Raw genomic sequence first — 19,019 nt, 5'->3', positions numbered from 1 at the left:
GTTCGTATCCAAAGTGGTTATGCATTTTCTTTCGAGCTCTTTTTCACGTTCTTCTGCAAACGGTAGGCAATCGCTAAGTGACGGAAGGCCTCTCTCCTTCTGCTCTCCGCCCCACCACGTGACATGCAAACTGACGTCGCGCTCGCAGACTCCCCCGTGTGCCGTTCCCACCAGCGGGTGGTGTACACGGCGGCACGCGCCGAGGAGGTCGACGTGTCCTGCGAGGTGGAGGCCCACCCGGCGGCTGTCACTTTCCTCTGGCTCTTCAACTCCAGCCTGCAGAGCCACCAGCTCGACTCGGTCCACTGGAACGGCACCCAGAGCACGGCGCGCTACGCGGCGCATTCCACCGACGATTACGGCACGCTCCTGTGCTGGGCCCGCAACGAGGTGGGACGCCAGGAGCAGCCGTGCGTCTTCCTCGTCGTGCCTCAGGGTGAGTGGGCGGAGCTGCCGTCCGAGCGTCGCCGCGACGTCGACGGGCTCGTGCCGCTGCAATAACGCGGGGTCCGCGCACGGCTCGCTTGACTCTCGTCTCTCTGGCTCTTCGGCGTTGCCCTGAATTCCCGATCGCCGTATGCCCAGAGTGGTCGGCATGCCACAGCTGTTTAGGAAACACGCAGAAATGCTGATTTACATGGTATGTCTTGCCTATTGATGTTGGCAATGTGCTCTTTCTCATATAAGCGAGTAGACAGATAGCGTGCGGGGCCGGTGACGTCAGCTGGTACGTGTGTACGGCCGGCTACGAAACACTGCGGGACGCGGGTTCTAGGATAAATATGAAATTCTGCTCGGTACAGGAATAACGTATCTAATTTATTAGGCTGCTGTGCCGCTCGCGAGAATTATAACAAATTGAACTTTGATGATGATATGTGGTGTTTAATGGCGCAAAAATTTAACTTTGATGCCGAGGATACGGGCTCTGGCTTTTCTGGAGAATTATATTTTCTCACAAATGTCCGGTCTCGCAAACTTTTGTGACCGACTGTACATTCTCCCTCGACATATCGGCAAGACCAGATAGTGCAAGAGCGCATGAGAGGGGAATAGGAAATATACATTTGAGGCGTGTTAGAGGCGACAGAAGCTCAAATTTCACACGTAATGTCCCGTGTCTAATTTCACCTTTTGTCACCTGTGTCGTGCGGTCGACACCACCCTTGCCATTTTTATTGCGATATCTATTATATTGACACTCCAGGCGCATTTCGACCATCGTGATATTCCGTATGAAGTCCATGAGCGATGAACATTATAAATTAAAGCATAGAGACAGCTTCACCCGAGAATCATGAGCACGCAAAGCTATGAATAAACTGTCGCCACATACACAATAAATATCAATGAATTATCCGGCTCTTTGTGGTTAATAAACGTGGAGCAAACTATAATTCGCACGCTTGAATTTGTAGAAACAGGAACAAGAAATAGACAATTTGTAAGTTAATTATTAATCTCACTATTTTTTTCAGGTTTAAGATTCTTCAAGAAATTCTACTGTGTACCCGATGCCTGCAGTTACAATGTGTTTGTTGGTTGCGCACACAAGAGCTTTCTCAACTACAGTTGAGTGATTTGATTAAAGTTTTCAGAATGACACACAATATACAGCGTATTACATTATTATCAGACGGCATGTCTGCTTTCTGTTCGAAGTACTTCAAAAATCATTCATCCTACGTTTCAGGTGTGGTGTTGTTTCTGATATATATATATATATATATATATATATATATATATATATATATATATATATATATATATATATATATATTGTCACGTAGGTGGCTGTGAGCTACCTGGCACGCAGGCAGACAGAAAGGGACACTGCGTTGGCGGTAGACTTAAAGAGAGTTTAATAGGCGAACTTATGCGCTAAATCAAATGAACAACGCGGTGACGGCGAAAGCAGCAAGCGCGTCTGAGGCGTTCGTCGGACTGAGCTAGCGCAGGCGGTGGTCTCGTATTTATACGTTTCGCGTCGCCAGCTGGTTGGCCTCGCTTGACTTTGCAGGGCGGCGGTGCAAGTTGAAACGCGCGGCTCCTGGCAAGGTGGCGATAGGGTTGGTGCCGTTTCGGCAGGATCGAGTGTGCCCAGCGCTTGCTGTACCTCGTCCCTTACGACGTCGGCGAGCGAGGATATTTGTGGTTGCGCACCCGGTAGCAACTTGCGCAGCTCGTCGCGCACGATGGCACAGATGGTGTCTCGAAGGGCCACTGCGGAGGCACTTCGGGAGTCGTCGCAGTCTGACGGAGGAGCGCGTAAGTTGCGGTCGTATTGCTTTGCGCGAAGCTCGAGCGTCTTCTCGATAGTCGCCGCTTCGCTAATCCATTCGACGACGGTCCTCGGTGGGTTGCGAATGAGAGCGACGAAAAGTTGCTCCTTGACGGCCCTCATAAGGTACTGAAGCTTCTTGTCTTCAGTCATGTTGGCGTCCGCGTGGCGGAAGAGCTTTTGCATTTCTTCCGCAAAGACGGTTATGGACTCGTTTGGATGCTGCTGGCGAGTTTGAAGCAAGGCCTCAGCTCGTCCTTTGCGCAGAATAGTTGCGAAAGTTGCAGATAAGTGCCTTTTGAAAGCCTCCCACGTTGTCAGGGACAGCTCCTGGTTCTCGTACCAGGTTCTAGCAGTGTCTTCGAGAGAGAAGAAGACGTTCCGAAGTTTGTCTTCGTCAGACCACTTGTTGAAGGTTTCAACTCTTTCGTAACGTTCCAGCCAATCTTGCACATCTTCGCAACTGGAGCCGCTAAAATGCGGAGGTACTCGCGGCTGCTGGACGACGAGCGGCGCAGGTGTGGTGGTGGCTTGTATTGGTGACGTCGAGCGGTAGTTCACACGGCGATCAGGGGCACTCTCGTAGGAGGTGCCCGGTTTCACCACAGTGAAAACAAAGCGGTCGTCGATCTGGGGTTCTCCAGATGTCAGTCATCCTCGTGGTGGTTTGCCGAAACGTGTTTGAGCGGACGGCCTGCTGCGGGCGCGGAGGTGGCGGGTAGGCTTGGCTGCGTTGAGGTGGCGCGTACGACGCGACCGGAGTCGCTGCGACACAAGCGGCGTCGCTTGACGTCGCACTGACGCGAGCTGCGTAGCTCGCGTCGCTAGAAGCCGAAATAAACGCACGTGGGAATATATATATATATATATATATATATATATATATATATATATATATATATATATATATATATATATATATATATATATATATATATATAGGAATTGATTTTGGCCGCAATTTATACATATTATTCACATCACTTGTTCGCATATGACGGACAGTTATATTCAGTAAGGTTACTTAAGTTGCATGTGATGTATGTGGCGGGAAACTACCCAGACATCGATGTTGTATCGATAAGCAAATTTGGTAGTTACTTCTTTTAAGGGACAGGACGTAGCGGGGATAATGTCTTCACGTGTATATCAGCATTTTAATCTACGAAAACATCACCCAGACACCTGTCAGCGCACGCCTACCTCTGTGGATAAGTTCTGCCATTCTGCATCAACCCTGGTTGGAAGGCTTAAATTTCCGGCTGTAGATTAGCGGACAGCGCTACGACGCGCTTAAGCTTTCAAAACCGAAAAATGACATTGTCAGGCCTCTCAGTTTTCGATTTAGCCACCACCTATCCAAGATCAGCATAAACATTTTAAGTTATTCATTTCCAAGCCGCTTATGCGCGTGTGTCTGCAAAACGGATGCTTTGTATTTTCTAGACATGTCCTTCCTTAATTTTTTTCCCGCGTGCTGTCACAACTATTACGCAACAATGGCCTTCACAACGTATGCCCCCGATTTAAAGTTTCCGGGTTATACAGACGCTTCGAGGCAGGACTGCAATTTATGACTCCAAAGCTATGATATATCGCAACTGCTCGGCCACGCAACCTTTTTAAGAATTCTTAGGATGCTCCGTTCCAGACTTTGAACTCTCGCAATCTTTACCGCCGTCCGAATGTCTTGGCAAAAAATCAATACTGCGTTGTTGCAACGGCATGCAGCAGGGTCACCACCTATCAATACTCGAGTCACTTATCCAATTCTGCCCGTTCTTTCCCATATCGAATCGCGTATCGTATCGATTCCTTGAATTCGCCTGACAAAAGGGTGCTCGCTGCTTAGCCTGTATAAATGTGGGAGCGCCAGTGAAATATGACCGGCTGACGGGATGAAATATCGCCAGAACGAGACAAAAAAGAAGTTAAGTCCACTCTTTCTGTGAGCAACATTTATCGTGCCACCGGATGGCTACGTGGTGAATCGCGGCTCGCTGTCGTATGGCAGAAAAAATAGACTTACGAAAGCATCCCCGCTTTTCGAAGAGCAAGAAAAGGAAGATGATGTTACGGTGCATGGCGCTAAAGTTCGCGCAGGCAAGTCATGTCCGTTCAGTACCACCACCTTTTCTTTTTTGATCGAATGAGTTTGGCGGCATTTGTGACATCATTTTTTAAAAATATTTCTTGGAAGTATCCTAACACTGCGCACATTTTTCATTTATGATTTGGGACTGGAGTAAATAAAATTTTGAGAAGATACTCCCACCCTGTGCCGCAATGAGGCGCATGGCACGCTCCCCCATGAAACAATTGCCTGTGATGTATCGGCTGTCGTTTTTATGTTATCCTAGGCGGAGTATCACGGCAATGAGTAACACATTATTATCTCTTGAGTGACCTTTCACTGCAGTCATTGCTTACTCGAAAGAGTTCTCATGCATTCTGATACTCATGAGTTCTCATAGCAGTGGGTCAGTATTCCACTGACCCACTGCTATTCTAGCCTTCTGTTTGCCCTTCTCTTCCTCTTCTTTCAGTTGCGGCGTTCTTCATTGCATTTACAATATTAGCTTCTCAATCTCAACTAGAGTACATCTGTTAGCGGAATTTTCTGCTTAAGGCTCTTACCACCATCTTTCTGACCCTCTAGCTTAGCTGCACACGATTTATTTCTTATTGCGTCAATCGATGCGCTGCACGTTGCTTCTTCTGTACCTACTTCGCTATCTCGTAAGTTGGAACGGCCGTTTGAAGTCAGTATTTGCAGGAAGCGGTGATTGTGTGTGAGGTCTGTCGCGAACATTCGTGCATAACGTTAAAAAAACTTCGCCAACTTGTAATAAAACCAACGCTCTTACCATCAAAATGTTTCCCAAGAGACACAATACGCTGGTTTTCCGTCTTCTCCCATTGATAGAAGCTCCTTTCGAGGTTCAATTCTGTTAGGCGCTTCAGCGGCAATGTCGCTTCCTTTCAAATTAGCGTCACGTCCCCGAAATACGACCTTTTGGGAAGCAGTTTGCATTTGGCCTGCAATGAAAATGGTAGGGGGCTAAATGCGGTGACTAGGAACGGTGTTCTAGCACCGTGAAGACAATTGCGTGCAGAAAGCTCCTGGACTGTCTATACAGGTGTTCAAGCCATGCCCCCCTATTTGGACAAATTCGGTCGCACGAGGCACACGCAATCCCTTGAACTCTTTACGAACTCCACGTAGAAAGCGGCACCGACAGTTTCGCTTTTTGGTACAGCATTTTACGAAAGAAAAAAAAAAGAACAACGCCATCAACACGACTGACTTTTTGCTTTCGTCTACCGCGCTTTTTTTTTGTCATTGGCTCGTTTTTCTGTTTGCACTCCTTGCCTTGTTACTAGAGCTTGATGTCGTATTCCTAAACCGAAGTTTCGCCGCCGGTGATGAGTTTTTTTGGAAGAATTCTTTGCTGTCACCTGAAGCTTTCCATTGAATGCAACTTTCTTTTCGTCTCGACTATTCCTCAGGAGTAAGTATAGTGCCGGCGCCATCTTGAAAACAAACCGTTTTAATTTTCAGATTTTCTGTAAAAATCAGGCGAACGAATGAGTTTCCCGACACCTGCCATTCGTAACATTATAGGATCACTGATTCGGTGGCCACTGAATCTAAGCAAATGCACGCGATCGATGTTTCCGTCTTTGCACGACGTGGAGAGGGCGTCCTCATTTTGCATCTTCTTCAAAGTTTCGCGTTCTTCTCGGAAAAGATAGACCCACTCCAAGGGCCCTATAACGTAAAACTATTCCAATATATTTCTATTCCAATATCCTGACGTCAAATTTGCGTAACCACCAACGCAAGCACCGGGCGGTCACCCGCAGGGTTGTCTGAACAGACCAATCAAACGCTCTCCTCGTTCATAGGAGGTCACTTTTGTTTGCTTGAAAAACGAATAACATTGCCTACACTGAGCGCCTTGCCGTATCTAATTGGCTGGCAAGAGGCGAGGAGAACGCTCAAGTGGAGAGGGATTCGATGGGGCCGAGCCACTGCACTGAAAGTCGATAACCGGATGAAGAGGGTGGTGCCGGCGTCTGCGATTGGTCGGCTTTCCCTTACTTAGCTTGCGGTGGCTGGTCGAAAATCGCGGCGGCATGCAACGGAAGCTCAAGAATGACGCTAGAACGGACCCTCAGCAAAGAAGAGGTGGCAGAATGAGAGAGTAAACGTGCTGAAAGTGCTCGAAAACGGCACACGGCCACGCAAGAAGTTTTATTATACGCAAATACACCCATGCTCTCCGGCAGGTGCGAGTAGCCAGCGTCTGAGCGATCGGCGGCAGTAATCTTCTATTCCTTTCGGAACGGGGCAGCCTTCGGCTATTCCGAAGAAAATTCAGTTTTGTTCGGCATATTAATGCATCTTTATCGCGTACACGTCACTTTGACGTGGTGAGTTCTTGCGGTTTTGTGACGTCGTGTGACAGGCAGGTGAAGTGGATGCAGCCCGAAAACTTTTCACCAATAGCCGAGGGATAATAGCGAAAAGGGGTCGAATCAGAAATAACTGTTATTCTTTTTTCTGACAAATCATGCATAATCAGTGTGTACACATTATATCAGATGGGGAGCTGTCGCGGTTTTCGTGACGTCGCGTGACAGACAGGTGAAGTGGGGGTGGTCGAAAAAAGTTTTTAACCAATCGTGGAGGGCTGATAGCAGAATTGGAATAGAAAAGTTTGGAATAGTTTTACGTTATAGCGCCCCAACACTGTTCGTTTATTCAGGAAATCGTTTCCGTGGGCCTTCTGCATTATTTAATGAATTTCTGTACCTTCATTGCCCAATTTATTAAGGAATTTATTATTGATGTTTTGTTCCATTGGTGCGTCTAACACCATTTCTAAGATTACTAAAAGCAGCGTGCAAATCGAGTGCACGCACTAAATTGAGCCTTGTCATACAGAAGTCCGGATCGTACTACAGGTCGACCGGATTGTTTCAAATGGAGAAAGCGAGATAAAGTAATGTCGCTAAAACCACTCGGACTTTGTTGCTGACTCACTGCCTCTAGTTTTGGGACAGAGATCGTAGTTTTCTTTTCAAGGATTGGTGAGCTGCCTGTCACGGCGTGTTCTTTCGTTTTTTTTTTTTTTGTAATATCACTCACCATCCATTTTTACCAGTACGTTAATGTCGTCCCAATGGTCGAGGTCTTCTGTTAACATATATTTCAAGAAATAAAAATGGTTCGGAGTGAGCTTAGTGTTAGCTTTCGGGCGCGTATCTTCTTTATGAAACTGTACCGGTGTCATGATAAAATATGACCATTTATGACCATTTTCACAATGACCTAATATGACTATTTTCACAATGCAGGGACCAGAATCCAGCTATCCGACGAGACTCTACTTACGATGCTGATATCGGCAGTCACGGTTCTGTTCCTGCTGCCGCTGTGCATCATAATTGCGCTTCGGCTGCGTAACAAGCGAAATGACGAGGAAGGTAAGCGTGGCTGGAATTTACCTGTTTTCCTCACTGATATCGACCGGTCTTCACCATATCACGTCTTGCGTAATGCTCCTACCATTGCTTACTTCTGCCACTTGATAGAAGTGCGAAAAAAGAAGAATAAATGAAAAGTCTTTCTATTGCTCTAAAGAAAAGGGGTTACGTGCAAAGTGTCAGAAAGTAGCCAAACAACTGAATGAAACAAGTATGTGTGCGGAGCATAATGCATTCTTTTTGTACATATATGTGCAACTTATGTGATAAACGGCCTTGAAGAATGTTTGAAGCTATGGATCGAAAAATAAAGCACCTGGTGTCGCCGCTATCAAGCAATGGTGGTTCCATGGACTGTAGCAATAAATTTATATGCGGTTAACTTTATCTGCGGAGGGTTGATTCTAGCAGAGGTTTTATTCAATATCATGCACGAAACAACGGCACGATTGTCCACAAAAGGATGCATGGCAATTGCAGCACTGAATCCGTTCAGAGAAACGAGTCAGAGTGGAGGTATGAGCAGAATGCTCTCACAGGCCGTTTACTCGAACTGGAAGAAAGTAAACATTCTGGACTGGCCATGACCAAAAATGTTTGTCTCTGTGTTTTGGAGTGGAAGGAAAAACAATGCGAGCAATAACGTGGTATAAGCACAGAGTAGTTGTATCTAGCTCAGTTCTGTTCGGCTGCGACAGCAGTGCTCAGTTGAAATGTGGCACTGCAAACTGTGATATATACCTGCCTGACACAGCAGCACCGTAATGCTACCTACGGAGCTGATCCAGACGGACTGTACGAAGTATAATTAGATACATGTCTGAAGTATCGCTTGGGCCGTTGGGGCATCAGAAGCTCCGATGAAAGCTAAATTTCCTAGACTGTACGACGCTAAATCTAGACAAAGTTGGTGTCTCGACGCATTCCCTTGAAAACGTCTTCCGAGGTCACCGCTGTAAACAATGTTATTTGCGGTGCGGCTTCGTCGCCGAGGCAATGCTGTGCAAGGTGAGAGGTAAGACCGCTGAGCTTTTCCTTACATGTTGATCTCACCTTGCGCTTCTTGTCCTTCTTGCTCAGTAGGGGCGTTTTCCACGCACTTGAGCACAGTTGAATTTGACTGGTGCTTTATTACTCGTCAACAAATCCTATTTTCACGACATTTGGCATGAAAATATAGGAATGCTTTTCCCCTGGGATCTTCAATATTGTTTAGCATTTTTTTTCTGATGTTTTCTTGTATTACGACATTCTCTTTAGGAAAGACTCATCTGTATTTACGTTCTATTACTTCTCGGACGCTGTAACGTAAGTGTGTCCAAACTTTTCTATTCCATTTCTGTAATCAGTCTACCACGACTGTCACACATTTTTCGGGCCACTCTCAGTGCACCTGTGTGTCACGTGTCGTCAGGAAAACTACGAAAACATCTTCTTTAACAATAAGTGAACACAGTAATTATGCATGATTAGACCGAATAAAATAGAAATAACGATATCTAATTCTACACCTTTTTCTTCATCAGTCCTCCACTATCGGTCAAAAGTTGTCGTGCTGCGCCCACTTCTGCCTGTCACGCCATGCCTCAAAACCGCGAATGCTAACCCCGTCGAATTTACGTGCACGCATTAAAGAGCATTTAATATGCTTCAAAAGGAGGAGGAGGTGGAGGAATAAACCTTTATTGTACAACCAGCACTTTGTGATGGCCGGGCCTAAGCCTCCCATGAACAAAACTGAATTCTTTTTTGGGGAATCGCCGGATAATGCCCAGAAAGGAACAGAAGATGGCTGCCCGCCGACCACTCTGGCATTGGCTACTTGGAGCTCAAGAGGATTAGGATTTACTTGCACATAATAAAGATGTTCGCGTGGCAGCATATTGTTGGCGAGCCCTTTCGGCAAGTACGCCACATCACTCTGCCAACTTTTCTTCGCCGAGTACGTCTTTCAGCGGCATTTTCAGTCTCCGCTGCGAGCCGCTGCAATTTTGGACCAGCCACCGCAACCTAAGCAAGTGGAAGCGGGTCGATCGCAGGCTCCACCGCTTCTCTGATGATGATGAAGGCGGTTTTGCGTGGCGCCATGACCAAGTATTTCCAAAGAGCACCAAGCACCGCACTCCTCGTCCGGTTATCTACTTTGACTGCGCTAGCCCTCCCCCCCCCCCCCCCCCCCTCCCCCCTGAAATCCTCTGCACTTCTGCATGATCTTCGCCTCACGTCAGCCAGTTAGATCAGAAAAAAAAAACTCTCGAGGTAGACCGTGCGATTCGCTTTAAAAGAAAAAAAAGAAATGACCTCCTGTAAACGAGCATGCCATTTCGTTAGCTTGTGCAAACAACGCTACGGGTCACAGCATGTTGCTTGCGTCGGTGGTTACGTGAATTTGATGTCAGGTGTTTGGAATAAGAGCAGATTTGAATACATTTATTTATTTATTTATTCAACAGTACCTTACAGGCTTCAAATGTGAGTAAGAGGGGCAGTAAATAGACAATATATAATGTATATTACCTGCATAAAATAACAGCACTTAACATAACACATTCGTAACTACAGCCGAGGTAGAAAAGAATTATTTGTTCACGACTCTCTAGTAAAAAAGATGATATAAGAATAAGGAAATAATTACACCAAGTATTTTCGATCTGGACAAGTAATTAACCAGACCAGAGTGTTACGCAGCGTTAAAGATAAAAAAAACGGTACTAATGCGAGTTAGCGACCTAGCGTTATTAAGCGGCAATACGGTACTAACGCGCGATAAGGTGCAAAACTGATGCCAAGACAACAAAGCATGTTGCGACAGCATACAACGTCGCATTTTAGTAGTCCTACCGCTGGTCAGGGCGTCACGGAATGAATAGTTTTTGGACAAGCATGCGATGCTATCCGGGAGGGGGGGGGTTAATAGCAAAGCCTAACGGCACGAGCGAAAGAAGTGTAAGGAAATGCATGTGTAAATTCGCAAATGTGGGCATAGCTAAAATGACTGTGAAGCCTATGTGACGTGGAGTGGGGTCGTTGCACGCATTCTGGTGTTCGAGTGGAGCGAGTTCCTTTGTGAAACAGTGTTGAAAGGGAAATGTCTCCGAAAGTGTCGAAGAATTGTAAGGAAATTATGTTTTATATGTGTTACACTGAACTGATAGCTGTAATCGTTTAAAATGAAGCGGCTTGACCTGTTCCGAATCCGTTCTAGCATTTCAGTTAAGTATATATGTTGAGGGAACCAAATGGGGGACGCTAACTCGAGCTGGAGACAAGAGTAATATACGCTAGCTTGCCAATATGAGAAGGGACATTTTTTAAAATAGTCTCGCAAGTGTCCCAACGTTTGGAAGGCGATAGCTGCAATGAACATGGCGTGTTTTGACTACGAAAGAGTCCATGTGAGTAGAACTCCTAGATATTTATATTGTGTAGGCATTTTCAACAGTGTACTTATTGATGTGGTATGGATACGATGAAGTTGCAGGCTTCCGGGTAAACGCCATTATTCTGCATCTTGAAGTATTTAAGGTCATTATCCACTTACTGGACGAGCTCATAATTTGTTCAAAGTCTCGCTTTTGAACTTTCTTGGGCTGAACTTTCTCGGGCTGTGAACTTTTGCTTGCGCGATATATTGCGCAGTCGCCGGCGAATTTTTCTATAGTGGAGAACACATTGCTTGGAAGGTTGTTAATAAAGTTTAGAAAAGGCAAGAGACCGAGGACGCTACCCTGTGGTGCGCCAGAAGAAACCTCTGTTGCCGGGGAAGAGTAGTTATTTGCAACAGTAAACTGCTGACGATTAGACAAAAAGTTACGGAGCCATGACAAAGTCAGACAGTCCAATTTGAGTTCGTACTTTTGCAGGTACTAAAGAAATCGCACCACCAACATTGAAAGCCTTTACAAAGCTAAACTGCCAAGCTCTTGTAAATGGGTGTGGATGAAAATGAGACAGCCTGAATGATTGGACCAATTTAGTTGGCAATTATAGGGTCATTCAGCTTAACCCACTACCAAGGTGACTGTTAACACACACTGTTGCAGGTGGTACGTATCCACCAAACCAAGGAATACGAGTCTCCACGCATGCAATCCCTGGCCGCGTCTTGGTATAGATGCGTGCCATTTCAACCTCAACCTGAAAGTGAAAAAATGATGCAAACGGCTTTCCCTAATACAGCGTGAGCACGGTACAGCAAAGACGCACACAGAATTAGCAACGCGCTCGCTGGCTAAAATATGACCGTTTACCCGGGAAACCCTTATTATACATGCACACGCGGATGTTGAACGCGCGCACCACGCAAGTCCCAGCATCTTGTCTAGTACATATATCTCCCGTGTACCAGGAGTGCCATTTTCCTATCTATAATAGTGTTAAGTAACCTTGGCGCACGCATTTATCTTCATTCTGTTTTATAGAAAACGCTTGCATAATCTCTCATTGCCATGTATCATGGGTCTAAGCGAAAAAGTGTCCTTCTTTGCGTGTGTGCTTGTAGTGTCGTGTTTGGTCGCGCAGTATTACGCAAATGAAGATTTACAAACTGGATGAATTAGACGTATTTCTATGTAAATTCCGCTAAGCCGGGGGTTCCATGGAAAACTTAACTTGCATTGTGCAGCTTCACCTGCAAAGAACGCACTGAATTGTGTTCTTTTTCTTGGGAGAGTTCGTTTACGCGTGTCGAACCGATTGAAGCACAAAAAAACACGGACGAAGACTAGTAGTGGACACCATCGCGCCCGTGATGTCCTCTCCTCTTCTCTGTCCGTGTATCGTTGCGCTACCATAGCTTCGAGAAACTGAAGTATGCAGAGATTACAAGCTAAAATGTACCATTTATGAGTAGAGGCATACTATGAATAAGCACCAAAGCAAAAAATGCGCTCCAAGTGGCACGCTAGAATACCAGTCACGGCATTTACTTGCTCGTGCATTCTTTATTCTTTATTCAGACATATCCCCGCTAAGCCTGAAAGCGTTACAGCAGGGGGGTTACAAGCATGAAAAGAATACATCTTGATTCTCACTGCACACCTGTTCACATGACAGTCTATTCCACTGAGCGATAGTTTTTACAAAAAAAGAGTTGGCATACAGGCCCGTCCTAGCCCGGTATTCTCTAATTTTGCACTGGTGGTCAGTGCGTGCCGATATATGGTTTTGCGGTTTTAAGTACATTTCCCTATCAATTCCAGTTTTGTTGTGATATATTTCATACACAAGCTTTAGCCGCAGCCTCTTTCGGCGAGACGACAGGGACTCCCAATTGAACTCTGTTTTCATTGCTGTGCAACTGTACCTCCTCCCGTACCTACTCAAGACAAACCTGGCTGCTCTGTTTTGTATTTTTTCTAGTTTATTTATCAGACATAGTACAGTACTGTACACAGTATAGTACTGTACCTTGGCACAGTAAGACTCTGTGGACCTTTACATAGTATGGTACACTGTGAAAAGAATCACTCAATTAGTAATTCTGATCATTTGCAGCTGAGATATGCAATGAAAGCCGGTATATCATTTTTTATTTTCGGATGTCCGTCAAATGCATCACAAGTTAGTGAATGTTTTCATTACACGGTCGATCATCTGTAGCAGTGTCATTATACCTAATACCAATTAGGTTACCCCTTCACGTGTGGAAAAAAGAGTACGTTGTACGCTCTGGAGCAGCATGTTGTAGGGATTTCGTTCATAATAACTCTATGTTATCGGCAGCTTGCCTTCCCTAATCATATGCTTGCAATCATGATTGAGGAGCGCCTTACAAACCACCGTAGACTGCGAAGAGGCTTTTCATACGGGCGCCTGCAACACCCACGGTAGTGCTGCTCCACAAAAGCATCGCATTACTTTTCGATTTCACGGACACGTGTGCTCATAGAAACTCGGTGGATTGGCCGAAATTTAAATGAAAGCATTCCTAGTGCCAGCGAAGACGCATACCGCGCTTAGTGTTTCCCAATATAGCTGCAAGACACATGAAGCGTGGGCGCGCTTCGGCCATCTCTTATGCCCTCGAGGTGCACGTGTTTGTCCCTCCCTGCGTCCTATTGTTTCTGCTGCAGTTGTTTCCCCAGATTAGTCCTGAGGCGCACCAGAAACGTGCATGTCTCACGTTCAGTTGAGCCATAGATGCATGTGTATAGCCATGCTGTGTGAGCGAACTTGCTTCCTGAATGAATGAAGAAGAAGCGGATGGTCAGAAAGCAAAAAGACACATGTGCACGATGATAATAGAGCCAGTGGGTCGTGTTCCGACAGAATGAAGCTGACTCGCTCATTGTCGAGGAACAAGCCGCACTTCCGGCCTATTGTGGGTGTCTCATTGCCATGTTTTATTCCATTCTGTATCTTTTCCTACTGTCGCGTCGCTGTTTTACCTCCCAGCTTCCTGTCGTGGCCTGGTTATTCCTTTCTTATAAGACACTGTTCGTCGAGTATCACTACCCGAATGCCCACATTAAGATGACTGGCTCTAACGTAGCCCCTCTATTCAGTTCAAATGCACGCGTGGTCGTCAAATGAGATCAATTGCTGTTTTTGTGAAGAATATGACAAAGGTCAATATATGCTATAGGATGTGGATTGCCCAAACAGATATGCATAGTTAGAGCAAGGTGGGTTTTCTCTGTGTCTGGGCGACAGCTATTCTTTCCTTTTTCTTCACGATTGTTTAGATCCTTGATAGATACCTAAAGGTTATTGCTAGTTATAGATATCGCCGCACGTCCACCAGCACAGTGGTGTCGCATCAAGTAGTGGAGCTGCTCCTTGATCCCGGTGCCCTCCAATGTTTTGGATCTTCCTAGAGGGAGTGAGTGACTGAAATAGCTTTATTAGGTCCAGAGAAGACGCAGGGGAGGCCCCACCCGGCTAGTCCCACGTAGGGACCACCAAGCCGAGCTTTACGACCCGATGGCGGGCACTCTGGACGGCCAGGGAGCTCCATTTAGGTCCCCGTTTGCTCCGCGCCTCCACCATTTGTTGGATGGAGGCTGACGGAACGCTTTATTTTGAAACAGCATGAGCGACCGAATGACGTGAAAATGAAGCTGAAAGGCGATGATAAGTATCGTGTGAAAATAATGAAGTCCACAGTTGGCGCTCAAATGTATTGTTCTTTTTTTTACCTTCTTAGACATCATTAGGTACCCGTCACGGTGGCTTAGCGTCTATGGTGTTGCGGTGCTAAGCATGAGGTCATGGGATCGAACCCCGGCCGCAGCGGACGCATTTAGATCGGGGCCAAATGTAAAAACGTCAGTGTGCCGTGCATGGGGGCACGTTAAATATCCCCTGGTGGTCAAAATTAATCCGGAGTCCACCACTATGGCGTGACTCATAGTGAAATCGTCATTTGGTACATAAAACCCCAGAATTAATTCATTCATAAAGTTTGAAGAGCCTCGGTTTTCAAGGGTGTGGCCTTTATTATATTTTTCTTCCGTTATATTTGTCCAGTTTACATGTACCAGACCAGTGGTTAAAGATAGACAAAAGAGGACGCGTAGGGAAGAAAACAATACACAGAAATCATAAAATAAACAAGCTTTGATGCATTTTTCTTTGCTGCTGATGCATCAGTCACAAACCTCCAAGATAGAAACAATAAACCATGTGCATCTTCAATTGGTCCTATCGGAATTGCAGGGCCATCTTCAAAGGTCCCATAAAATATCGACCTTCTTTTGCTATCTGTTCACATTTCTCTTTTCTTTTTTTTTCATTTCACGCTTAGCGCTGCATTCTTTTCCCGCAGATTTCGCAGCAAGACTGCATTTCAAGGTAGAGATTGTTCAGTATATCACTTGGAACTGTTGCTTAAGCGGCTTGTCCAAAAGAAAAAAAAAGAGTGCGAATTAACCTGTATCTGCGCTCTACGTGGTCGCTTCCCGCGTCGGCACTACGACCAGGCATGACCGTCGAGATGAGTTTGTTACTCGCTGTTGCATGGGTGATGTGGACAATGACGAATGGCTCACTCTAAGAGAAGTTTGCTCATTTTTTGCTGGGGCGATCGGAACTAGGCAAATAACATGGCCTTTGGCTATGTTTAGTGATCAGGTCTATAAAACGCGGTCCCATGATATTGGACTAGTTTGTTCAGATTCATGATGAAAATGCCGCAGCGCGAGTAGACACAAATAGAAAAAGAAAACAACGTAAACACCGTAATGCGTGTGTCTTCTATCCGCTTTTGTCCGGTTGCACTGTACACCCTCGTAAAATATGCCATGTTCCTGCGAAATTTTAGGAAAATCACAGCAGTGATTAGGTCATGTTCTTTTCAAATATGTGACAGCAAAACACGCATAATATATACAACTATTATAGATAATGTGTATATTGGTAGACAGGATGGTGGGCAGCAAGCAATGCTAAGTATAAAGCGACGTGTACAATAGCTCTTCCTCTTTTTTACACACACACACACACATATATATATATATATATATATATATATATATATATATATATATATCTATATATATATATATACATATATATATATATATAGGCCTGGGAGAGTTAGCCAGCGTGAGTTAAAGCTACACCGATGAGGGGTGGTGTGTGTGTGTGTGCGTGTGTGTATGTATGTATGTATGTATGTATGTATGTATGTATGTATGTATGTATGTATGTATGTATGTATGTATGTATGTATGTAGTGCGTTTTAGATTGCATGTCTCGAAAGGACGGAAGATTATCGATATTCCTTCGCATGCTGATTATTCAGGACACTAAATTCCGGCGACTTCGCAATCTTTCGTAGCTCTTTTTTTTTACAGCTGCTTTCCTTTGAAGGACGCCGGGTTTCTTGTTTTATATTATAGCACTGCGCTATCAAATGACCAAAAATAAGCAACAACAATTGGTAGCGAAATAAAAGATTGCTTGTTTTTTTCTTCATCGTCAAACAGCTTAACACGAAGCGGACCGAGGGCATGATGTGGAAGAGAGCCTGACTCGAAAAATTATCAGCGTGCGAGGCCTAACCATGCTTTCAAATTGCGGACAAACATTTGTCTTTGTGAACAAGGAGTGTCAGTAACGGTTGCCGCAGGCTTGATTTAAGTACACGCAGAACATACCAGTTGCGCCGCGATAAAGCTGCAAAATAAAATAAAAAAAGTCGCGGATGCTTTCCAAGTTCTTTCCACCAGCAGACGATTCACAGCTCCCTCTGCCGCACGCCTGCGGGTTGTCGCTGCTCTTTCCCTGCAATTATAACTCCTTCGTTCGTTCGCCTTCAGCCACCGACGGGCCTGACTTTTCGCCTGCCCACGCATCCCATCCAGTGCGTGGGCAGGCGGCGTGCAAGCGGGCGAGCAGCGGGCGTTGGTAATGTGGGCCATTTTTTTTTTGTCGCGTCGAAAAAGCGAAACCTAAATTCAATTACCGCGAGTAGATGAGCGAGTGAACGGAACGTTTGTGACGCACCAGCCCTGGCTGATGTTGCCCTTTGTGCCCGCTCGCAGCACTGGCCCAGTTTCGGAGACAAGCTTAGTTTGCACGTGTACGTATCAAGCCTGACGAGACGCGCGCTCCACAGCCGAATCTATGTCACCCTGTTGAGGTTGCCTGAAAAAAAAAAACGCAATGAAGAATTTTCTCGCCTGTGATGCTCTTATAGTTACGCTGCGGACATAGTAAACCACACGTCTGGCACTGATTTCACACGAATTCGTTTGAAGGGGCATGTTCGTGTAGCGCCCAAGAAAAAGCGGGCGTTCCTTTTCAGCGGTACACAAGGAAGCCGCAAAGTACGAAATCTCTGGGGTGCCTTTTGCGAAGGAGGGAATATAGGATAACGACAATGCGCAATGCCACGAGGCACGCAACAGAAAACAAATATTACGTAAGAATCACAAAAGGAAGTGTTTTGGCGAGCCGTAAACTGCAGGATGGAATGAGCTGCACAGTGCATGAACCAAGAGGAATACTTGTAAAACATGTAGCGTTCCTACTTAAAGGACACAGTAAACGTAAAGCATTGCTGTGGAACTGGCGTCCATCTTGTCTACATTTTATTCTCACTTCCTTCTTCTCTTCTCCTGAACCCAGACTCCTGCGCTTCTTCATCTTCTATTCCAAGGCTCATACCGCTTCACCCTTCCAGGTTTCTTTTGCTAACCCCTCCTGGGGTAATACTTGAAAACGTTTCCAATCGAAGCACATTCAACTGAGCCACGTTCGCCAATGTACCACACAGTCTTCAATATTCCTTTCTGAGTGGCCGTCTTTGTCACAGAGTAAGGACCATAAAATTTGGCATTGGATTCTCTTACTCCTTTCCTAACTAGAATGAGGTCGGTGACTTGAATGTCTGGAATATCTGAGCAATGTCTCTTGTCAAAATTTTTTTTCATTCGTTTACGGTACCTCTCCTCCTGCGATTTCTGTTTCCTTTCCTCGACGATCTGGAGATTTTCTAACAGCCCAAGTTCACGGTCCGCCTGAAGAATAGGGGTTTCTCCTGAAGAAGCGAATTGCGGGCTGCATCCCAAGCCGCTGGTGTAGGAGCGATTGTGATGTCTTACAGCTGCTTGTAAAGAGCATTTCCAACCACCAGGGAAACTATCGTACATCCTGATGTATTGTTTAACATCTCGTATAGCGCGCTCTGCAAGCCCATTCGCTGCGGGATGGTATGGCGCACAGAACTGGATTGATATATTATGGTCTCGAGCCCATCTTGTTAGCTTTTCGCTCTTGAACGCTGGACCGTTGTCACATACAATTGTCTTGGTTGTCCTAAACATATCCCGTTCGAGAAGGGCGATGACACTATTCGCATCTTCTTTTCCTGCCCGTGCCGCGACCATCCTGGTGCATTCATCTATGGCCAGAAGAAAAGCTTGCGTTTTTCGGACTCCTTCTCGTTTCTTATTTAGCTCGGCGAAATCCAGGTGTATAACTTCAAAAGGCACGTTTGAGTGGCATGGTATTATCATAGCGTCCGTAGGCTGCTTATATTTCACTTTGTTGATTTGACAAATGTGGCATGAACGAACGTATCGATTGACGTCGTCTTTCATGTGAGGCCACGTAAATCTCTTGACTAGCTTGTTGTAGGTGCGCCAAAATCCGTCGTGTCCTCCAGATTCTGGGCTATCGTGGTACAAATAAAGCACCCTGGAAACCAGCGTTGGCGGGACTTGATAGCGACCTTCCCTAAAAATCAATTGTTCAGTGCCTTCCCACAATTTAATTTCATTGATTTCTGCCGATTGT

The 19,019-nt window shown here is 45.6% G+C and overlaps 1 protein-coding gene across 2 annotated transcripts in view; it reads left to right on the top strand.

The window, feature by feature from the left end:
- The window catches only part of LOC135903082 (synaptogenesis protein syg-2-like), a 343,784-nt gene that overhangs the window by 271,689 nt on the left and 53,076 nt on the right, over positions 1–19,019 (top strand). For both annotated transcript variants that reach the window (XM_070537210.1, XM_065433453.2), the window contains 2 exons: positions 149–436; positions 7,646–7,774. In XM_070537210.1, the coding sequence (XP_070393311.1) occupies positions 149–436; positions 7,646–7,774 (417 nt within the window). The remainder of the gene's footprint in view (positions 1–148; positions 437–7,645; positions 7,775–19,019) is intronic.

Source organism: Dermacentor albipictus, chromosome 1 (genome assembly GCF_038994185.2).
Source record: "Dermacentor albipictus isolate Rhodes 1998 colony chromosome 1, USDA_Dalb.pri_finalv2, whole genome shotgun sequence".
In the NCBI taxonomy this organism is placed as follows: Eukaryota; Metazoa; Arthropoda; class Arachnida; order Ixodida; family Ixodidae; genus Dermacentor; species Dermacentor albipictus.
Note: the sequence above shows the minus strand (reverse complement) of the source record. Positions and strands in the feature narration are given on the sequence as shown.